Here is a 19,123-nt window from a genome sequence, read left to right on the forward strand (position 1 = left end):
AATTCAGTAGGATTTAGATTGAATTATTTGTTAGATTCATGTATTGGGAAGCCTATTTGAGTATGGATCATACCAACCGAATACTTTCAAGCCCCAAATCATGTGAAAAAAAAAGATCATAAGTTTTTTTATTTCCTTCAAACCGATACACCCATAAGCTAGTATTTAGGTTGGAATTTTGGTGAGCTATTAAAAGATGCAGGCCAGTTGGACCAACAAGTTCGATTATTGAAAAATAATTTCTTGAACATGATATTAGTTTAACCGTAAAAAGTCATGAACAAATGCTTTCTGCTGAGTTCCTCGTGATATTTGATTCAATAAAACTTTTTTAGATACATAATGTCATACCTCAACTTGGTACAGTTAATTATTTGTTGGAGAGGGAAAATAGAAGGTTTTGATTTTTCTTTGTTGGCATGAAAAAAATTTTTGTTTTCAAAATTAAAAATTATGAGTGTTATCTCTCTACCACTTTAATCTAGAAGTCTAGAGTTTTAAAAATTACTTTTTATCATTTTTATCTCTCAAATATTTCTATCATGAAAATGTCTCTTTGCTTTTTTTACATATTTTTGATTATCTATTTAATAGATATATATCGTGACGCTTCCCATAAAAATTCGAATCTAAAAAAAGACAAAACAAAAAATCAACATTTTTTCTTTTTTTGTCATGGGCATGGCGTGTACCATGCACTATGTGTCACGCTTTCTGTGGCAGCCCGGCATTCGGGCACCATGTGAGGGTAGGTGGTGTCAGACCTTGGTCAGCCAATCATTGATCTCCATGTAGGATTCTACAAATGCCAATTCTCCACGTGGAGCCCATCCACTCAAGGTCATGACTCGATGAAATCTGTGTACCTCCCTTGATGGGTTAGAACTGATGCAATCAGCTGCAAGTGCCAAAACACAAAACAGAACAGCATGATCCAGCAACCATCTGATGCCACGTCATCCCAACGACGCCTTGCTTACGGCAACCAATAATTTTAATATCGCATTGCGATCCGCGCTGCCTCGCTCGTGCGGATGGATTCCATGGCTTACATTTATGAAGCGTACCGAGTTTGGTTTTGGTCCTTGCCGGCAATAACTTCAAGCCGTGGGAGCCCACCAAAAACGCAAACCAATAATAAATGATTGCTCTCCTCACGGCCGTCGGATGAGCATCATAAGATCTTACCAAAGGCGGCCCCACGCCCCCGACCCGTGTCGCGAATCGTGATTTATTACTTTAACAATATAAAACCTCACGTCTCTGCGGGCTCTCTCTGTCCTTTTCCCCGACCGCGAAAATTTCGAAACACTCTCGGGAGAAGGAGAGTGAAGCGACCCAGAACTGCCCGTCTTCCCCCCCCCCCCCCCCCCGCGCTTGTTCTCTTCCCCTCCCCGGAGATCGGATCTCCTCGCCATATTTCTTTATCTCGCAATCCGCGGGGCAGCGAATCTTGAGGCAGTTTTCCGATCTCCTATCCGCTTGTTGAGGTTTTCCGGCCAGAGGCCGGGAGGCGGAAGTTAGGGTTTCTCTCGGAGCAGATCCGGTGTTTAGGGTTTTAGTAAGGGAAGGGATTGTTCGGGTTGGAGATGGCGGGGGAGGTACAGAGCTGGGTTCTGATGGCTACAGCGAGGGCTCCGACCAACATTGCGTTGATCAAGTACTGGGGGAAGCGCGACGAGGCCCTGATCCTTCCAACCAATGATAGCATCAGCGTCACGCTCGATCCAGATCATCTCTCGGCGACTACTACTGTTGCTGTTAGCCCTAGCTTCAAGCAAGATCGGATGTGGCTTAACGGCAAGGTAGATCCTTTCCCTTTTTTTTTTTAAAATTTGTTCACATTTTCTATTTTTAATTACATACATATTTATTCTTGGATCTTTCTTACTCTTGTATGAGTTTGTTGCTTTCTATTCATTTTTTTTAATTTTTCAATTTTTTTTTAATTCTTAGTATACACAGATCCTTCTTGTTTCAGCTGAAATCGTCTCTCAAGCTTTGTGTATATTCAATTTGTTGAAGCTTTTAATTATTATTCTTTTGGTGTTGTGTATCTCTCTCTCTCTTAGGGGCGAAAAAGACAGTAATTCGAGGGGATAGATCATCCCTTTTCTCCCTTTTCTTATGTAAAAATATTCTGATATAAGTTAGTATCTTATGGGAGTAGGAGATCTCGCTCTCTGGAGGGAGGTACCAGAACTGCCTGAGGGAAATCCGGAAACGTGCAGGTGATGTTGAGGATGAGAAGAAGGGCGTTCGGATAAAAAAGGAAGATTGGGAGAAATTGCATTTGCACATTGCTTCGTATAACAACTTCCCCACTGCTGCTGGATTGGCTTCTTCGGCTGCCGGATTTGCCTGTCTTGGTAAAACCTTTCTCTTCTCTCGTTTATTCTTTTTCCCCATATCCTGATCTCCAACTGAATAAAAATGTCTGTTGAAGTCAGTAATAGATAGTTGTTGAACATTAAAAAGTAATCAAAATCACTGTTAATCTTTTCTTGCTGTTTTTTATTTTTGTGGATTAGAATTTGTATGCTTATTATTGTTAGCTAAACTGTAAGGCCTTGCAAAGTCAACTTGAAATGGAGGCATTTATTTTGTCTGAACAGTACATCTTGTGGAATTGTGGTTACATCATGGACATGGCTGATTAGTTTGCTATATGTGTCTCAGGTGGCTACTGAATATGTACTTGCTCAAGTCCTTGTCTTAGTAATGAAATCAAATGCTTTAACATAATTTTCCCCAAAGATGCTGCAAAAATCATGAGGAAAAAATTATTTGCAAAATAAAGCCTCCATCTTATACTTATAGAACTATGATTATGCGAACCAGAACAAACAAAATGAAAAGAACCAAGAACAGTGTAAGAATCAAGGGTGCACAAAAATCACTATCGCAACTGAGAAGCTACTCAAGGGACCATAGGCAGAATCACTAATAATTCATGTCTGAAAATCTTTAGACTGTTTTTCTCAAAAGAAAAGAGAAAATCTTTAAACCGTTAATATTTAAGACTTTGATATTGTCGAGCATTTTTGATCCTAAACTCTTTGCCCTCTTGTCGCTTAACCATAAATCTATCCACATGAACTTTCACTTAGTCTTGTTAGCCTGGAACAGCAGCTGAACAATTCTTTTTAACTCCATGTTTTAATTATTACTACTCTGAATTAAAGTTTCTCTAGGGAAAGTTCTCTGACATTTTCTTCCCTTAAAATTTTGTCTACAGTTTTTACCCTCGCAAAGTTAATGAATGTGAAGGAAGAGAATGGAGATCTTTCTGCTATTGCAAGGTCTCATTTTTCACATTTAATCTATCTTTGCTTTGAAGTTTGAGTTTGTGGAAGATGCTAGCTTCTGCACATAGTTGTGTATGTGCTCTCAGAATACATTTATAGAGACCGTTTACTCGGAACAAATTTACCTTATGGATCACTTTGTTGAATGTGGCTTGTACTCTGAGATGCAAGTTTGTTCTGATGATATTTGCATGATGCAGGCAAGGGTCAGGCAGTGCATGTCGCAGCATGTATGGTGGATTTGTCAAATGGACCATGGGAAATGTATGGTTAAAATGGAGAGTACAAGTTCTAATTCCACAAAGGCTATAACAATTTGATTGAATCTCGTAATTTTGCAGGATGCTGATGGGAGCGACAGCATTGCAGTTCAACTTGCTAGTAACACACATTGGGATGACCTTGTTATTATTGTAGCTGTGGTATGAGTTTTTTTACAGCTATATTCTCTATCAGTTAATAAACTTGGTTGCTTGTTTAATATTCATGATATCCATCCCTAAAGTAGTGCATGCTTTGCCATGGAAAAAATTATCTGTAAGCTGGAATGTAAAGAATCAAATGCAATTCTATTTTCTCCTTTTAGTTCTTAATACATAGGTCTTATCAGAAATGTTGTATGTTCCCTGCTGGCATGGTAAAACATTAGCTGTCAAAACATATATTGGTGGTAAATAGTATCCTCAAGTTCCGTAATTGTGAAATAGCACTACTGTAGTAAATGATCTTTTTGAGATAAGAGGACTAGTTCTAGTTACCTGGTCATCAACATGAATTTATAATGCAACTGATTAGTCCATAATCATGTCAATCCAAAAACAAACAAATGGGGCATTGATATTTACTATGAATTATGATTTACGATAATACTATAAGGCAATTATTTTGCAGGATTCTTACCTGTGCACCATTTGAACACGATATGGAGAATAATGGTAGACTTAATAAGCTGGCATACGTGTTTGGATACATGAACAAAAATCTATACCACTTATCATGATCTATATATCTTATAACACGTGGACCAAATTCCAGTGGGTTTGGATGTTTCTAGACTATGTTTCATACGGAATCATTATATTTTGGAGTTAGAGATCACTTCCAATTTATCTATATCACTTGGGATATAGGCATCTTGCAAATCAATAGTTTCTAACTGAGTTGCAATATAATTTAATGGAAGTTATAAGATGAGGGGATAAAAGATAAAAGCATATTTTATTTATGTAAACAAGGTTTTGGGGTGACATGTGAGGAGTGTTTCAATGGTTTGCATCATTTGAGATTGGAATAAAACCTCCAAACCATCCATCTTTTAATTTTTAAGCATTTTAATGTAAATCATGATCGACGATTGTGTATCTATATAGAAAAAAAGTCATACAAGCGCTTGCAATGACAATCGATTTTGAGTACTAAATAATTTGTAACACTGTTTGACCATGCTATGGTCCGTGAGAAACCAAACAATTTTCTAAAAGAATGAGGCATTTAATAATTGTGCTAGTCCGGAATGTGCTAGTTTGAGTTGACAAATTCACCACGGGTATAGTTTAAGCTCATTAGCTAGAGAAGGATCTTGATATGTTTCTGTGTTTACTTCAAATTACATACTTGTACCCGCCTTTTGTCAGATGTTACTGTAAAGCTTTAAGAGAGAAATTGTTTTACTATTCTAACTGATCTGTTGTAAATTTCTTGCTGATGTTAACCTTCAAGCGTATATGTTATGTTGTCATTTGATGTGCCATCAGCAGCTTTTCACTTCATTGCACCTCCAGGTCAATGTGTAAATATATAGCTGAATATGTCAACTTATTGATCTTCAGGTAAGCTCAAAGCAGAAAGAAACAAGTAGCACCACAGGAATGCGTGGGAGTGTCGAGACGAGTCCACTCTTACAATATCGGGCCAAGGTGTTGTCTCATTTGAATCCCCTTATGATAGCTGGGTTGTCAAACTGTAGTACTTAGACCAGTTTAAATATCAATCATTTTTACAACCTCGTAATATTCTATGGTGTTGCTATTACATCCTTTGCTTGCTATCTCATTCCTACTCCCTACGAAATTTGATCAACTGTTTGTGCTAAGCATTTTTAATTTGTGCTGTCACTATATTTTAACTGCATGCATGTATGTCACACACCAACCCACCCAAATGCACATATTTTGTTAGTTTATTGCTACATGAATGATACATTAGAATTATGTAATTGCTAACTTATTTCTTTGATTCGTTCATTCTGTTGCAGACAGTAGTCCCTAGTCGAGTGTTGCAAATGGAAGAAGCGATCAAAAGTTGTGATTTTGCATCTCTTGTCGGGTTAACCTGTGCAGATAGCAATCAGTTCCATGCAGTTTGCTTGGATACTAGCCCCCCTATATTCTACATGAATGATACATCACGCAGGCATGATATTTTTTCAGTTGCGTTATTGGCATCTATGTGACTAATGACCACAAATGTTGTTCATATGTGAACAAAGTCCTTATTTATGCTACCCGGGTAATGAGTAATAACCCTTCTATATCTCAGGATAATCAGCCTTGTTGAAAGATGGAACCGGTCTGAAGTATCACCGCAGGTACATTTTTTTCCATATATGTGTCTAAATTGTTGCCTATTTTATCTGATAAGTTAGGAGGCTTGTTAATATTGTATATGATACTCGACAGCTTGTGAAGTGTTACTAACTGGTTGCATTATTCACAGCATAGAAACATTGCAATAGACAATATTGGTGTGAATTTAGCATTAATATTTATTAAAATGGAGATTTAAGTCCAAAATGAATGGGTCCCTTTTGTTCTGTTACATGTATATGAAACTCAAGATTTACTTTTTGGTGCATTATAATGAGATCAAAGATCAATAATAGCTCCATATGTTCCCATTTGTTCATTGAGATGATTAGGTGTTAGTGGATTAGAGAAGCCAAATCATATTTAAGATGGCTTGCTAGAAGATTATAAATGACTAGGGATGATAGCTTAGGTTGTGAAATATTGATTGTTTTAAAGCTTTTAAAATTGTCATTATTTGACTGGATGAGAGTGTGAGGTTTAATCATGATCGTTTTGAGCGCTTGAGTTTAATTGATTTCTTGAATTCCATGTCCACGAGGTTAGAGAAAGGGATTAAGTAGTGGCCTGTTGGGGGGGGGGGGGGGCTGGAGATTGCCCCCTCTAAAAATTTTTGGGATTGCTTATCCATGAGTAGTTGTCAAGTAAATCTTGATAAGCTTTCCCCTCCTAAAATCTAGGGATTACTTGCAACGATAGAATGAAACCTACCACTAATTCCTAAATTTTTGGAGTTAATTAACTAAGGCGTTATATTGATGGAATTTCTATAATACACACCTACATTTTCAAATATCTTCTTACAAACTACTCATGTATTGAAGTTTGTATTTTAAAAGAGACAAGTGGGCTGTTCAAATCTGTTGTGCCCAAGTCGAAGCTCCACTTTTCATGTCCCAACTAGTCCTCATACCCCAGTACTCCACATCCTAATAGGATATGCTCCTCCAAACTCAAAAATGATAATGTATATTGGGTATGTTTCTTAAGTGAAGGAATCTTGTTGCGATCAGCATTTGAATGAGTATTCTCTTTTCTATTTTTTTTAAATAGTTTTTCCAAGTAGTAGAAGAAAAAACTATAAAAAGGCAAATTTTCGCCTCTTTCTTTTGTTTTTTTTTTTTTGATACAATGGTAGTTCATGTCAACCTAGTATGAACGCTACCCACTCTCTCTTTTGTTTTGAAGTATGCAATATGCCACCTTTCTAGTTCCTCACATGATCTTATCTTGTTTCTAGATTCTCAAACCCACCCTAGACACTATCTCCATAATGAAAATATATGAAATATATAATTGAATTTCATTTCTTTTTCTTGGATACTTCAAATATTATTTAAGTTTTTAAAAATTTAACATACAAACGGTTATTAGTTATTACTGTTGCGCCTCTCGATCACAATCCTATCTCCTTCACTGAATAGCGATGTAGATGTTAATTGTAATGTATTTAAATATCTTCTTGAGTTGTTTCACAATTCCATGTGGAAATTCAAGAGGATCCACTTATGTGCAAGTTTGCCAATTATCTAAGTAAGGAGATGGGATCTACTAGTTTGTTGTGGCCATGATTTTATTTTGATCGATTGTTTACAGTACTTGGAGGGTGAGCCTTGGCGCAATGGTAAGGTTGCTCTATTATAATCCGAAGGTCATAGGTTTGAAACACAAAAACAACCTATCCACATGCAGGGTAGGGTTGCATACTTTTGACCCTCCCCAGACCCTACAATGGCGAGAGCCTCATGCATTGGGCAGCTTTTTTGTTTTGAATTGAGTTTAATTGATTCCTTTTGAATTCCATGTCTATGAGTTTAGAGAAAGTGTTCAAATAGCGGTATAGGTGTTAATGGTAATTAGAGCTGATCAAAATCCAGGCCGGGTCAGGCTCGGGTCGGGCTTTATAGCAGAAATTAGATCCGATGGCTATGCCCAGGCTCGGCTCGGCCCGACTGTCGGGCTTAAATTTTTGTCCAGGCCCGACCCAACTATATAAATCTGGTCCCAGGTCCGACCCAACAGGTCCGATTTTTTTCTTTGTTTGGAATCTAGAAATGGGTCAGAATGGCCCAACAGCTTAATGGGCTCTCTAAAATAGCGAGAGCCTCATGCATTGGGCGGCTTTTTTGTTTTGAATTGAGTTTAATTGATTCCTTTTGAATTCCATGTCTGTGAGTTTAGAGAAAGGGTTCAAATAGCGGTATAGGTGTTAATGGTAATTAGAGCTGATCAAAATTCGGGCCGGGCCAGGCTCGGGCCGAGCTTTATAGCAGAAATTAGGCCCGATGGCTATGCCCAGGCTCGGCTCAGCCCGACTGTCGGGTTTAAATTTTTGTCCAGGCCCGACCCAACTATATAAATCTGGTCCCAGGTCCGACCCAACAGGTCCGATTTTTTTTCTTTGTTTGGAATCTGGAAATGGGTCAGAATGGCCCAACAGCTTAATGGGCTCTCTAAAATGGCGAGAGCCTTATTCATTGGGCGGCTTTTTTGTTTTGAATTGAGTTTAATTGATTCCTTTTGAATTCCATGTCTATGAGTTTAGAGAAAGGGTTCAAATAGCGGTATTTAATGGTAATTAGAGCTGATCAAAATCCGATTCGGGCCAGGCTCGAGCCGGGCTTTATAGCAGAAATTAGGCCCTATGGCTATGCCCAGGCTCGGCTCAGCCCGACTGTCGGGCTTAAATTTTTGTCCAGGCCCGACCCAACTATATAAATCTGGTCCCAGGTCCGACCCGACAGGTCCGATTTTTTTTTTTTGTTTGGAATTTGTAAATGGGTCAGAATGGCCCAACAACTTAATGGGCTCTCTAAAATTGGATGTATTTTTTACCTTTATTTTGTTTCTCCAATGGTTAATTGGTGTTTTATATATAAAACACGGGCCGGGCCGAGCCATTTTTAAAAGTTCCCAGGCCCGGCCCGATTTTTTGGTTGGGCTGCTTTTCCTGCCCAGGCCCGACCCATGGGCCTTTTTTTAATGCCCAAGCTCGAAAAATTCCGGGCCGGGCCGGGCGGGCCAGAAAGCTCATGATCAGCTCTAATGGTAATGTACGTAAATATCTTCTTGAGTTGTTTTGTAATTCCATGTAGAAAATTCATGTGGAGCTGGCCATTCATGTACAAGTTTGAGGAAGGAGATGGAATCCACTAGTTTGTTGTGCGCATGATTTTGTTGGTTATTTTTTATTTCCCTTGCTGTGGCACAAGAGGTTTGTTTTAGCAAGGTTGACATGAATCAAAATGGGAGAGCATAATTTCTGAGGTTGCTATCAAAATTTGGCTTTTAGGTTAGAGGCTTTTTTTTGGGATAAAATAGTTGCCAAGGAGGGGAGTGTGAGGGAAAGCGCACGTTCCATTTAACAGCTGGTACGGGGTCCCATTTTACGTGAGATGGCTTGGGAGGTTGTGAATCTTTTATGTGGTGGATCAAGCATGGAGTGATGCTTCTCATTTTAATTCCATTCTTCGTCAGCTGATTGGGTAATTGATGCAAGATAATTTGCCAACCCTAGGGATTCTAGGTGGCCTGAGAAGCTGACATGAATATAGGTTTTATGATGAGGTGAGCCAGGGGGTGTATTTAAAAAGTTAGTCATGTTTCATGGTCTATCATATTTGATAGAAGGGTTAGTGGTTGATTTTCACCACAAAATTGTACAGGAGTTAAGCTATTTGAGAATGGGTGTGTTAAGGACTGACACTTATGGGGCCTAAGTGTCCTAATAGGGTAGCAGTCTTCTGTGCTTCCTTTTAAAACTATATACTATAACATAGGCTACCATAGGGGTCTTCTAGTTATGTTTTTTGGGAGATGCATATGGGGCAAGATTGGAGTCTGTAAGTCTGGTAGTGATGAAATTATGGGGTTTCAGAATGCAATTTCAGTAAAATTTGAGGAAAATAACTTTCATATGATGGTTTAATTGTGGATGTGGGCTTGACTGGATTGCATTGGCCAAATGGATGACAAAAAAAAAAACTATGATCTAGTGCACCAAAAGTTTTTCTTTTGATTATCTTTTCTGGATGCATAATGGGAATTTGAATATATTTCTTTATATTTGTTTATACATAGTTTTGGATGGGGTCAGATTAGAGTCTGCTAGACCAATACTCCCTAGTGTTCATTCTCAGACTTGGAGGTGTCTACTACAGTCTAGGAATGAAATTCAAAATTTTAGTTTGAGGGAATAATTGTGACACATAAATAGAAGTGGCAACAGTTCATCTAGGTTCTCATTTGGGTTGGCTAAAATAAAATAAAAAAAATTTCATTCCATATGCACTCATTTGTGATCAGGTTAAAAAAGAATAAACCCATACGTGACCCATTTATTTTATATGGGCCCAAATCTACCTGCCAACTCATTTAGGGCTACACTTGTCAGTTTTATCTTAATTATTGAAAACAGAACAGGGCTAGGCCGAGGAGGCTTATGGTTGGGTGCCCTTTCTTGGGGGTTGGGGGTTGGTGGGGGAGGAAACTTAGAAAATATGACAAATCTAAAGAATGCGGTCTGCTTCACTTTTAAGTATTTTTGTTCTTTTCAACAGTTAAACTGCATAATCCTAATCATTGAAGCCAAGCTTTGACCAGTGCAATGCCCATTGAACTATAACCACTATCTTAGGGGCCTAGGCCTAAGGTTGAAGGGTCTGTCCACCTCTGGCCCATTTATAAACGGGCTGGTCTTGTATAACCTGTCTTTGACCCAATCACAAAAACCGTCACCAAATATATTTGTTTCGAACAGGTTTGGGCATCTTGTCCGGCACAGTTCGGGCATTGCCACCTCTATATATGATGATCTTCAACCTCTATATATGATGGTCCTCACATGGAGTACTTGGGCTTGGTCTGGTTTCATTGGACCAATGATGGGTGACATATTCAAAGGTCCGCCAGGACACAAAGGGCCTTGGGCATGTCTGAGCTCTGAAGTCGTAATTTCGTAGCGAAATTTGTTGGTTTGAATTCAACCATACATGAATGGATGACGCAGATAGCTGATTTTTTGGTTTATTCCTTTACACAAACTGGTTACTGTACCAACACTTGCTATACACAGCATGGAGAGATACATAGGCTTGTCAACGTATGCTAACAGATATATGCTAGGAACTTATTTTTCTTCAAATATTATTTATTTTCCCAGTAACTTTTTACCGATGGATGAAAATATTCTAAACCTATAAATTACGCATTATGTTTTTAAACATATCCAATACTAGTAATTTTTACTCAGGTACGAATCGATTTTTCTGGTAACTTTTATCAAAAGCATGTAAGACATAGATCTGAAAAGGAAATAATAATATAGCATATATATTAAGTACAGATTTTATCAGTATATATTGCGATGCGTCATTCCGTATTTAAGCATATCCTTTAATCTGCTTTGTTACGGGGGGACTCTGAATTGCTGATCAGGCCTCTCATTGCGACATTTATCATTAGACAAGTTGGTCCTCACATTCATATGTAATGCCTTGATTGAAATGACAAATAAAAAAAGAAATTTAGATTTGAGATGGATTGAATGACAGGTGGCTTACACTTTTGATGCGGGGCCGAATGCTGTTCTGATTGCGCCAAACCGAAAAGTGGCCGGTCTTCTGCTTCAGAGACTCTTGTTTCAGTTCCCCCCACTTCCAGACAATGAGTTGGCTAGGTTTGCGCATGTTCCAGGTTTGATTCCAATCTCTTGGTAAAATGTGGCAATGTAGATTTAGTTTCTTTTGTCTTTTTATCCAGCTACATATTAGGGGACAAATCAATACTGCGTGAAGCTGGTTTGCAATCGATGAAAGATGTTGAAGATCTCCCACCACCTGCGGAAATCAAGGATAAGGCTCCGTTTCAAAAATTTCCAGGTGATGTTAGCTATTTCATCTGCACTAGGCTTGGGAGCGGTCCGAGGCTGCTAACTGAAGAAAATCAAGCTCTCATTAGTTCTGAAACTGGACATCCAAAGTGAACTACTGCAAGGAGACGAACGATTTTCATCGGGTTTACCTTGTAGTTTCTTTTCCATCAAGCATGATGAATAAATTTGTTGGTTGGAAATAATCCCTTAATATGCCCAAATATCACCAAATATGACTTTGATGACGAATCTCCCACTTGCACGAGGATGGCTTTTCATCCTACGTTGCACCAATCCAGGAATTCTGAACTAGGATCTGTGCCCTTAAATTTTGTACCCTAAGGCTAATTTGTGGCGGAGAAGTGTAACTGTTGCATTATTTTAGGCTTTCCTTTCTGATCTTTTCGTCCTGTTTTGAACTTGTTAATCTCAAGTTTGTTTTGTCTCTTCCATTTCCATCAACTAAGAGTACTTAAACTACTGGACCATCTATACATGTCTTTTCAGCCTGCAGTCATCCAACACTAGTGGTTTTTATTAGTGGAATATGACAAAAAGAAGTGTATATTCTCGTGTAAAGCTATAATAATTATTTTATCAAGAAGCATTATCAATTTTAGGTAAGCACTATGTAACCAACTTAGCTCATCAAAAAATATTTGATACTGAACTCTCATCAGGGACTATTTAGTCGAGATGTTCGACCATAAAAAATTTGACCATTCATGCCAGTGCGTCTTAGTCTCTCAGGGCTTGCAGAATACTTTATTTATTTATTTATTTTTTTTTGAAGAAGCTTGCATAGTAATTTGATATAGGATAAATGCTTTAGCCTCAAGTAAACTATTCTAACCTACCAGAAACCAGAGTAAACACATTCTGCTTTCCGGCACCATAGCTTTTGTTACCTACAATACCTGCACAGGAAATGTATTGCGAGAGGGTTTTGAGAGAATGAGCTTGAAATAAACTCGGTAATCCCTTATTTTTCTGTTTCAACAACGAATCAACCTGGAGGCCTAACACAAACGCAGGGATGTCTACCTTGTAGACGACGGATTACTGATTTTTTTCAAAACCATTGTTGTTGGGCATGAACTTTGAGGTTTTAGAATTTTAGTTGCAAATTGATCCTCCGACCAGACAACTTTTCTTGATCTTCCTGTTACATCATGTAATATGTGGCGATAATTTCGATGCATCGAGTGAAAAAAAGAAAAACAAAAAAAGTAGCTAAAGGCCTAGAGAGCTTATGTTGACAGACAGTTGAGGAGGGGACCCATAAGCACCCCACTCTCCCTAGACTTCAGAACGCACTTGGTATGAGTCCTGTGTATCTAATAAAGTTCCGGTCAGCTGGATACGACATTTGACAGCTAGAAAGAGACCCAAAACGAGTGATGCTGTCCGATGGTTCCGCCACTGAGTGGAAAGCCCTTGGGTTCACAAGGAAATGAAGACACTTATATTTCTCCCGCAAAACGTTCAGAAAAGAAATCATCTGAAATCATGGCTAGGTTCTCAAAAGACATGCGAGCCTGACACCAACTTCCAGCTCCATGCCACCTAATTCCCCTCTTAGAGTCTCAAAATTATCAATGTTCTAGGATTTTTTTTCCCTAACAACATGGTTTTTTTTTCTGCAGCTCAATGATTCCCCCCTCCCTCAGGCCAGCGTGACTGTTGCATCTCAAGGAATTCATTACACCATTCTTTTACATCCAAGGACATGCTTAATGTCTAACCAAGAATATTCATGCCACATACCAGTTCACTTGAGATCTCCTTGAACTTTAACTACATTATCAACTTCCAATTTTTAGAAAGAATGTTTACTCACAAATTATAACCTAACTACACTGCCCATGCATCCAGTGTAACCTTGTTATTGAGGGCTTTCTGTATGTTCTGAGAACCTGGAGGTTGGAATAAGGTCGACATTGTATTCCATAACTTGAGCTATGTTCTCACAAATTCATATTCACCTTGTGAAATACTTTGGTGCTTGATCTTGAACTCATGAATGTTGATACTGAAATCTGAGGCTACCTTCTCGCAAGTTGTGCCAAAGATAACCCATGCCTTCAGCAGAACCATCTCTGTTGATTTCATTGAAGCTTGATTTACAGGTGAAAACACTGAGCGGCTTCATTAATCACCAATAGTCGTTGCAAGAGCATGAACCCCCTTTGAAATGGTGGAACCTGTTCTGGTCCCTTAGAATTATCTCATGGTTATAGACCCTAGAAACCAACTTGCTGAAGGAGTGGCAATCACCACACACCCTGAGGTTCTTCACTATATGAATAGGTGCCCCCTTGTTTAGATTTATAAGCCCAAAGGCTATCGCCATCTTTTCACTATGAAAACTCAGCAAACTCTCCTTCTCTTCCTCCTCAACATCCACAAGGACTTGGCTCAGATCTGGCTCATAACCTTCCAATCTTAATCTATGGATTACCTCCTCTAGCTTGGAAAGAACCACCTCCCTTCGTCCAACACCCATTTCTTTCCCCACCAGGAACTCATGAACTTCCCCTTTAACCATTATAGAGCTGCAACCTGGGATCTTCCTGACACCTCTTTCTTTCATCAATGCTCTAACTCTCTCAACATCTTCCCATCGCCTAAACTTTGCATACATGTTCGAAAGAAGAGTATAGCAACTAGAATCATGTGGAGCCAATTCTATGACTCGCATGGCGGCATGCTCGCCAATATCAACACGACCATGCCTCACACAAGGACTAAGCATAGATTTCCACACGACAGCATCAGGTTCCATTGGCATATCCTCGATGATTCTCCGTGCCCCCTCTAATAATCCAGATCGGCTAAGAAGATCAATCAAACAGCCATAGTGTTGTATCCCAGGCTCCATTCCATATCTTTCTTGCATGAGCTTGAAATAGAACCGGCCCTCCTTGATCATACCACTATGGCTGCAGGCCTTTAAGAGGCCCAAAAAGGTGATATCATTGGGCTCAACTTCCATCCTCCGCATCTCATCAAAGACCTCTATCGCTTCTCGACCAAGACCATGAACCGCTAGGCCAGAAATCATTGAATTCCAATCTCCTACCCGCCTCTCATGACATATGCTTCTAAAGACAGAGAAAGCATTGTCTACAAGCCCACACTTGGAGTACATATCAATCAAAGCCGATCCAAGAACACCAGAGACTAATTTAATATTACTACGACAAACATAAGCATGAACCCATTTGCCTTCATCACAAAATCCCAAGTCCGTGATAGCGGCAAGCACATTAACAATGGCAGCTGCATCCGGTTGCACATCAGCATCCAACATTCTTCTAAACAGTTCCAGAGCTTCTTCTGAATGGCCATTAAGCACATATCCAGAAACCATAGCCGTCCATGTAACAACATCCCTTTGGGCCATACTCTCAAACAATTTCTCAGCAAGATCGCACCTTTCACACTTCATAAGCCCATTAATCATCGAATTCCATGAGATTATATCCTTCTGAGGCATTTCATCGAAGAGTCTCAAAGCCAGTTTGACATCCCCAGCTTTCAAACAGCCCGCAATCATCGAGTTCCAAGAGATCACATCTCTTTGACTCATTCTATCAAACACCTGTCTCGCGGTCTCTAGTTCATTGAAGTCCAAATACATTCTGAGAATCGAGTTGAACACAAACGGATCGGATTGGAAGTGGCTCTTCAATACCTGCGCGTGGAGCTGCCAGCCTTGGAAGAACGCCGACGACTTCCCGCAAGTCTTGAGGAGCGAAGGGAGGGAGAATTCGACGCCGTGGAGGTCGTTGCCGCGAGAGAGCATTCGAGAATATAGGAGAAAGCACTCCTGGACGTCATTGGAGTCGGAGAGGAAGGAAACTTTGGGTGGGCGGGCGCGGCAGAGAAGGAGGCGGCGGAGGACGCGGGGATGGGAGATGAGGCCGGATTTGACGAGGCGGGCGTGGACTTGGCGGAGCTCCGACAAGGTGCGACACTTGTCAAGCAGAGAAATGGCGGCATTGGGAGCCAAGGGCAGAGGGAGGGACTCGGAGGCCGTCCACATCAGTTTGGGCTTTGAATTCCGCAATAGTTTATTTCCTTCATATGATATCATAGAAATAAAAATTAAAAAAAGGCATCCAAGAGTTATGGGCCTATTGGATAAATGGGCCGGATGGTGGGCTTAATTCTAACCATTCGCGATCCTGGGTGGATACAGATGATAACAAATTGCCTCTGGACCCAATGCAGGAAATTAATATTTTTCTTTCTTTCTTTCTTTTTTAAAAAAAGGAGGAGGAACACCAAGCTAAATAGAGTTCTTGATCTCTTGCCCAAGTAGCACGGGATGGCACCATCTAGAGTAACATTTGATGGTGCATTAACTTTCTTTTGGATGGGATTGCTGCGCATTTTTTAGCAATAGCCTTCGACTTCACAAAACTGGCAATCGTTTTGCTTATGGGCTTTTTTGGGACTGGACATGATTTCCCAAGATTAAGCTGATAATTCTTTTCATTGACCTTTATTTTGCCTCTTTAATCTGGCATGATTTTTTTTCCTACTTATATTTACCTTGATTTTAAGGTCTTGATAAGATCTGGTCAGGTTTTCAACCCTCTCTTTTCCTTAAAAAAAAAAAAAAAATGATACAACTTGCTTGTTGTACCCAAATATATCAGGTTGCCTACTTGGTGGGGAGCAATGCTAGGGAACATGAAAAATAAATTGACTCTAAAAGATAGGTAGCATTGCTTACAACTTTTCATTAGCAAGACATCACAAATCTAGCTAATATTCTATTAATATTTGCATTAGCACGACATCAAGAACTATTGCCTAAACGTTCTCCTCTACAACTATCTATCTCGGCTTCTCTCCTCCATTACAAGAGAAGAAAAAAAACATAGTAAGGAAAAGAAAAAAAAATTAAGCTTATAGGTGAAACACATATTAAGTAATCACATATTTAAGCTTTTAAAGCCGAACAAATTAAATGGAGGATGGAGAATGTCCATCCATCTATTTGGCAATGTGACTGAGTGTTGATACGAATGACTTGGATTCAATTCGCACCCTCCCCTTAGTTTGGTTGGACTTTAGTTCTTTTAAAGAGAGAGAAGCATTGGACAGCGCCGTTGTTGCATTAAATTAACATGTACGAATTGAGACATGGATGGAGAAAAGAAAAAAAAGTTATGTTGCTCAGAAATTAACTTATGCAACTTGAAACATGTACACAAAATATAGACCATGGACCTCCAATTCAGAGTTACGAACGTTGATCAAAAGTAGTCCAAAAACACCAAGTACATCTCACATGGGTCCCAACTTAATTACATTGCTTACGTGGTTTGCTCATGCAAAGGTGACGCCATGGACTGTGGATCTCACGTGACTACGGCCCCAGTCTCTCCCTTTTTTACTTTTACCCCCCATTTTTTTTGTGTGATGAGAATTACTTTTACCATTAAAATGGCCAATTGCGAGCGGCACTCGGGAAGCAATTTGTAGGCCTCGGTAACTTGGTTCACCCTAAGATCTCTGATTCCTAAAAAGCTAAAGACCAGTTGCTCTCCCTCTTCCCACTCCCCCTTTGGCAAGTTGTAACTCCAAGTTTTCTTAGTCTTTTTACTTTGAAAAAAAAGAAGAACAAACAAATTCAATCCCAAGCTCGCACCTAATTCTCTTCCGATGCGTGGCTTCCATGCATGGGCAGGGCTGCAAGTGGATTCAACGAGGTCCAGCCTAAGTTGACGTAAGTCTTACTTAAGCTAGCCATGGGTCTAAAGTTCTGACTCCAATATGGCTTCAATATGGGGCTGGATGTCTTTCCAATTTGAGTCCAAGTCAAACCGGGCCAGGCTCTTATCCAGGAAACAACTCTTGCCACCAAAGCTATAGTAATACAGAAACCTCCCACAAAAAAGATATATAAATGATGAACGAATCTCCTACTGGACCCATCACCATTTTTATTTCTTGCATTGCTTTATATTTCTTGAATTTTGCTGGATGGTTTGGATTTCATCAAAGATTAGGCTTTATTTCTAGACCATGCTGGATCCATAGGTGCTAACTTCATGCAAGCGTTATGTTTAAGATCATTAGTTCAATGGTCGGATTTAGGTCTACTCGACCTACAAGGAGTTCAAACTTTTGGTGTCTGTAAGCATCGATCAGTATATATATCTACATATACAAGCTTTAATTACCTCCCTTCCAGTATAATAACCAACTGGGCTATTGTGAGCTAATGGTGTGAGAAAAGAGGATAAAGGGAAAACATATATGCATGGGAACAAGATGAGGTGCGTGCTAAGAGTAGATGGTAACTACGGTGCGGGAAAAGTGGCACAAAGATGTACTTGGCTCCACCATTTACGGAAACCAAACCCCTATTTTATGCCTAATTGAGAACCATTTTAATATCCCTTTACTCTGATATGACATCTCGGCACTAGATTGCGGCCACTTTGTGGAGTGGGGTGGTGGAGCTCCTTTATGCTCTCCGCTGCTTGCCCCCCTGATGGAATAATCACCATTAATGGCAAGTCCCTCGGGGTGTAACGCAGTTTGGGAAGGTTCCTGCAGCACCCAACTCAGGCAGCCAGCCCCCTTTTTTTGCCTTTAGAGAAAAAGAGTGAATTGGCTGCATGCAGTTTGGGAATGTTCAAGCATGGCTCCAGCTGCAAGACATCCCACTTGTGGTGGATCGAATAAACTAGGCAAGTCGTGCTCCAAAGAGCGGATGGGTTCCCGACGCAGGGAATTTCGTATTGTTCTCTCCTCAGATTAAAGAAATTTAACAAATGGCAAGGAAACGAAGGCACTTTGGGTGACTCAGTTTTGCTCGCTACTCGCCTATGCCAATGTAGATCAGTTATTCTAAATTATTCCCAACTATTCTAAAAAAACAAAAAGAATAGTAAAATCTCGTCGTTAAATTATTCTATACCATGCAAATCTAGATCAATTTTTGTAAGCAAATATAATAAACCGTAATATATATATATATATATATATATATATGATTGCAGCGGCCCTTCGGTAGCGTTGCAAGACTTATGCATTATATTATATATATTACTTCCTATTGCAGATACTCTCCTGCATATTCAACATCTATGAATGGCCAGGAGAATGAAATAATGTGATTAAAGTAATACTTTCAAATATTAGATTTTGACGCAAATTGTCCACTTTTCCTTAAAATATTCACATAGTGACCATTAAACAATCGAAGAATGAAAACACATGCATGTAAAGCTATTTGTGAATTTGATTACGCGATCGTGACAGCAAGAGAGATTCTCCTTGTTGCCTCCTTTTTTTTTAAAAAAAAAAATCATATATGTTTTATTAAAATTCAA

At 39.4% G+C, this 19,123-nt stretch overlaps 2 protein-coding genes across 2 annotated transcripts; one reads left to right on the top strand and one right to left on the bottom strand.

Moving 5' to 3' along the window:
• Nucleotides 1–1,279: 1,279 nt before the first annotated feature.
• Nucleotides 1,280–12,227, top strand: LOC103705932 (diphosphomevalonate decarboxylase MVD2, peroxisomal-like). Its single transcript, XM_008789850.3, has 10 exons — nt 1,280–1,805; nt 2,171–2,369; nt 3,239–3,302; nt 3,509–3,572; nt 3,650–3,730; nt 5,138–5,224; nt 5,563–5,720; nt 5,847–5,895; nt 11,446–11,570; nt 11,654–12,227. The coding sequence occupies exons 1-10, from the start codon at nt 1,590–1,592 to the stop codon at nt 11,874–11,876; spliced, it is 1,266 nt and encodes a 421-aa protein (XP_008788072.2). The 5' UTR covers nt 1,280–1,589; the 3' UTR covers nt 11,877–12,227.
• Nucleotides 12,228–13,920: 1,693 nt separating this feature from the next.
• On the bottom strand, nt 13,921–15,813 carry LOC103707952 (pentatricopeptide repeat-containing protein At5g48910-like). The gene has a single exon (XM_008792693.2). The coding sequence runs from the start codon at nt 15,811–15,813 to the stop codon at nt 13,921–13,923; it is 1,893 nt and encodes a 630-aa protein (XP_008790915.1).
• Nucleotides 15,814–19,123: the final 3,310 nt, after the last annotated feature.

The sequence above is a fragment of the Phoenix dactylifera genome, chromosome 14, assembly GCF_009389715.1.
Source record: "Phoenix dactylifera cultivar Barhee BC4 chromosome 14, palm_55x_up_171113_PBpolish2nd_filt_p, whole genome shotgun sequence".
Lineage (NCBI taxonomy): Eukaryota > Viridiplantae > Streptophyta > Magnoliopsida > Arecales > Arecaceae > Phoenix > Phoenix dactylifera.

What these genes read in the sequence shown, in the direction of transcription:
- LOC103705932 (XM_008789850.3), top strand. Translation starts at nt 1,590, where the DNA reads ATGGCGGGGGAGGTACAGAGCTGGGTTCTGATGGCTACAGCGAGGGCT. An exon ending in GGTCTGAAGTATCACCGCAG is followed by an intron (nt 5,896 to 11,445) that starts GTACATTTTTTT and finishes ATTGAATGACAG; the next exon opens with GTGGCTTACACTTTTGATGC. An exon ending in CCAGACAATGAGTTGGCTAG is followed by an intron (nt 11,571 to 11,653) that starts GTTTGCGCATGT and finishes CTTTTTATCCAG; the next exon opens with CTACATATTAGGGGACAAAT.
- LOC103707952 (XM_008792693.2), bottom strand. Translation starts at nt 15,813, where the DNA reads ATGTGGACGGCCTCCGAGTCCCTCCCTCTGCCCTTGGCTCCCAATGCC.